Raw genomic sequence first — 2,255 nt, 5'->3', positions numbered from 1 at the left:
TCAAGCTGGATAATGAATACTCATTATTCCAAGCTTGAAAATGATGTTTTGAAAATTAGAATGATTCAAAGCTTTGGTGAAGATATCAGCTGGTTGATCACAAGATCGAATGGGAAGAAGATGAAAAAGTCCAACATTTAACTTCTCTCGGACAACGTGGCAGTCGATGTCAATATGCTTGGTTCTTTCGTGAAAAGTTGGATTCAAAGCTATGTGACAGACAGCTTGATTGTCACAGTATAAAACTGTAGTAGCATTAGGCTTGATATTAAAATCATTAAGAAGATGAATGAGCCACTGAACCTCACAAGTAGTAATGGCAAGAGCACGGTATTCAACTTCAGAGGAAGAACGAGATACGGTGGTATGCTTTTTGGACTTCCAAGAAATAAGAGAAGTACCAAGAAAAATACAAAGACCAGTCGTGGATCGCCTTGTATTTGGACATGCAGCCCAATCAGAAGCACTAAAGGCCTTCAGTTGAATGCTATTGTGAGCAGCAAAAAAAATGCCTTGTGCAGGATTGGCTTTTATGTATCAGAGAATATGTTGAGCAGCTTGATGATGATGAATGGTTGGCTGTTGAACAAACTGACTAAGTAGATGTACAACAAAGGTGATGTCAGGACGAATGTTGGTTAAGTAGAGAAGCCGTCCAATTAATCTGTGGTAGGAATTGGCATTGTGAAGAAGAGGCTTGTCTTCAAAAAGAACTTTGGTATCATGAATCAAAGGAGTAGAAGATGGCTTGCTGGAAAGCATTCCGCATTCGTGGAGAATGTCAAGGGCATACTTGTGTTGACATATATGTATGCCTTTTATTGTTCAAGCAATTTCCAATCCGAGAAAATACTTGAGTTGACCCAGATCTTTAATTCTGAAACTGGAATGCAAGGAGTTCTTTATACTGTTGATCTCATCAATGGAATTTCCAGCAAGGATGATGTCATCTACATAAACAAGTAAAGCAGTGAAAGTGCATGCAGTATTTTTAATGAATAAGGTATAATCTGAACTAGATTGTATAAACCCAACAGAAATAAGAAATGAAGATAATTTGGCAAACCATTGTCTACTTGCCTATTTAAGCCCATACAAAGATTTTGTTAATCTGCAAACTTGGTTAGGTTTAGAGGTGATGAGTCCTGGAGGAGGAGTCATATAGACTTCTTCATCAAGATCTCCATGAAGAAAGGCATTGTCCACATCCAATTGATGTAGGTGCCAGTTATGTGCAGATGCAAGAGCAAGCAATAAACGGATAGTGGTCAACTTAGCAACTGGAGAAAAAGTATCTAAAAAATCTATACCTTCTAACTGATTATACCCTTTAGCTACTAAACGTGCTTTATACCTTTCTATGGAACCATATAATTTTTACTTTATCTTGTAAATCCATTTGCATCCAATAGAAGTCTTATTAGGAGGTAATTCAGTGATATACCGTGTCTTATTGGCTTGAAGAGCACGAACTTCTCTGTTCATAGCTTCAACCCAATTAGAGTTTCTTATGGCTTCCTCATAAGTGTGGAGTTCAACATGTGAAGAAATAGCCAAAGTAAAATTCAAATGCTTGTCAGATAGGAAATCATAAGTCAAAACAGAAGATATAGGATATTTGATTTTGAAATTAGAATTAGAACTTTTGTGCATATTTGCAATTTGATGGTGATAATCAGCAAGATAGGAAGGAATTTTCTTTATTCTTCTAGATCGTCTCAGATCACTACCAAGGCCATCTTGAATAACAGTGTCAGGATCTATATTATTGAAGTTGTTACTTTCTGTCAGATTGTCAATACAGTTCGGAATCTCCAAAACAGAATAAGCATTTTGAGCAATTTATGGTGTGTTATAAGAATTTTGAATATGAACAATATTACCTGAATCAGCCATGGTACTTCCAGTACAACTATTAAGATCAAGTAAGATATTAACATCATCATGAATTAAACTATCATTATTTTTATTGTGGTGATTTGTTAGATTATAAGGAAAAATGTTTTCATAAAAGATAACATTTCTGCTGATAAAAATTTCTCTACTTTTAACATCAAGCAGTACATACCCTTTAATGCCAGTATTATATCCAATGAAAACACTTTTTCTAGATCTTGGTTCAAGCTTACTGCGATTGTTTTCCAAAGTGGAGGCAAAACATAAGCAACCAAAGGTTTTAAGATTTAAATATGTAGGTGGTTGGCAGTATAACATCTCTTAAGGAGACTTACCTTTCAAATTTTTTGAAGGAAGTC

General features: G+C 35.3%; 1 protein-coding gene across 1 annotated transcript; it reads right to left on the bottom strand.

The window, feature by feature from the left end:
- LOC150025950 (uncharacterized) lies at positions 1 to 1,896 on the bottom strand. The gene is made up of 4 exons (XM_090304833.1): positions 1,884 to 1,896; positions 1,445 to 1,784; positions 1,120 to 1,354; positions 1 to 378 (listed from the first exon to the last, which is right to left on the bottom strand). The coding sequence occupies exons 1-4, from the start codon at positions 1,894 to 1,896 to the stop codon at positions 1 to 3; spliced, it is 966 nt and encodes a 321-aa protein (XP_090160959.1).
- Between the last annotated feature and the right edge of the window lie 359 nt (positions 1,897 to 2,255).

Source organism: Phaseolus vulgaris, chromosome 7, assembly GCF_051622355.1.
Source record: "Phaseolus vulgaris cultivar YP4 chromosome 7, ASM5162235v1, whole genome shotgun sequence".
Taxonomy (NCBI): domain Eukaryota; kingdom Viridiplantae; phylum Streptophyta; class Magnoliopsida; order Fabales; family Fabaceae; genus Phaseolus; species Phaseolus vulgaris.
Note: the sequence above shows the minus strand (reverse complement) of the source record. Positions and strands in the feature narration are given on the sequence as shown.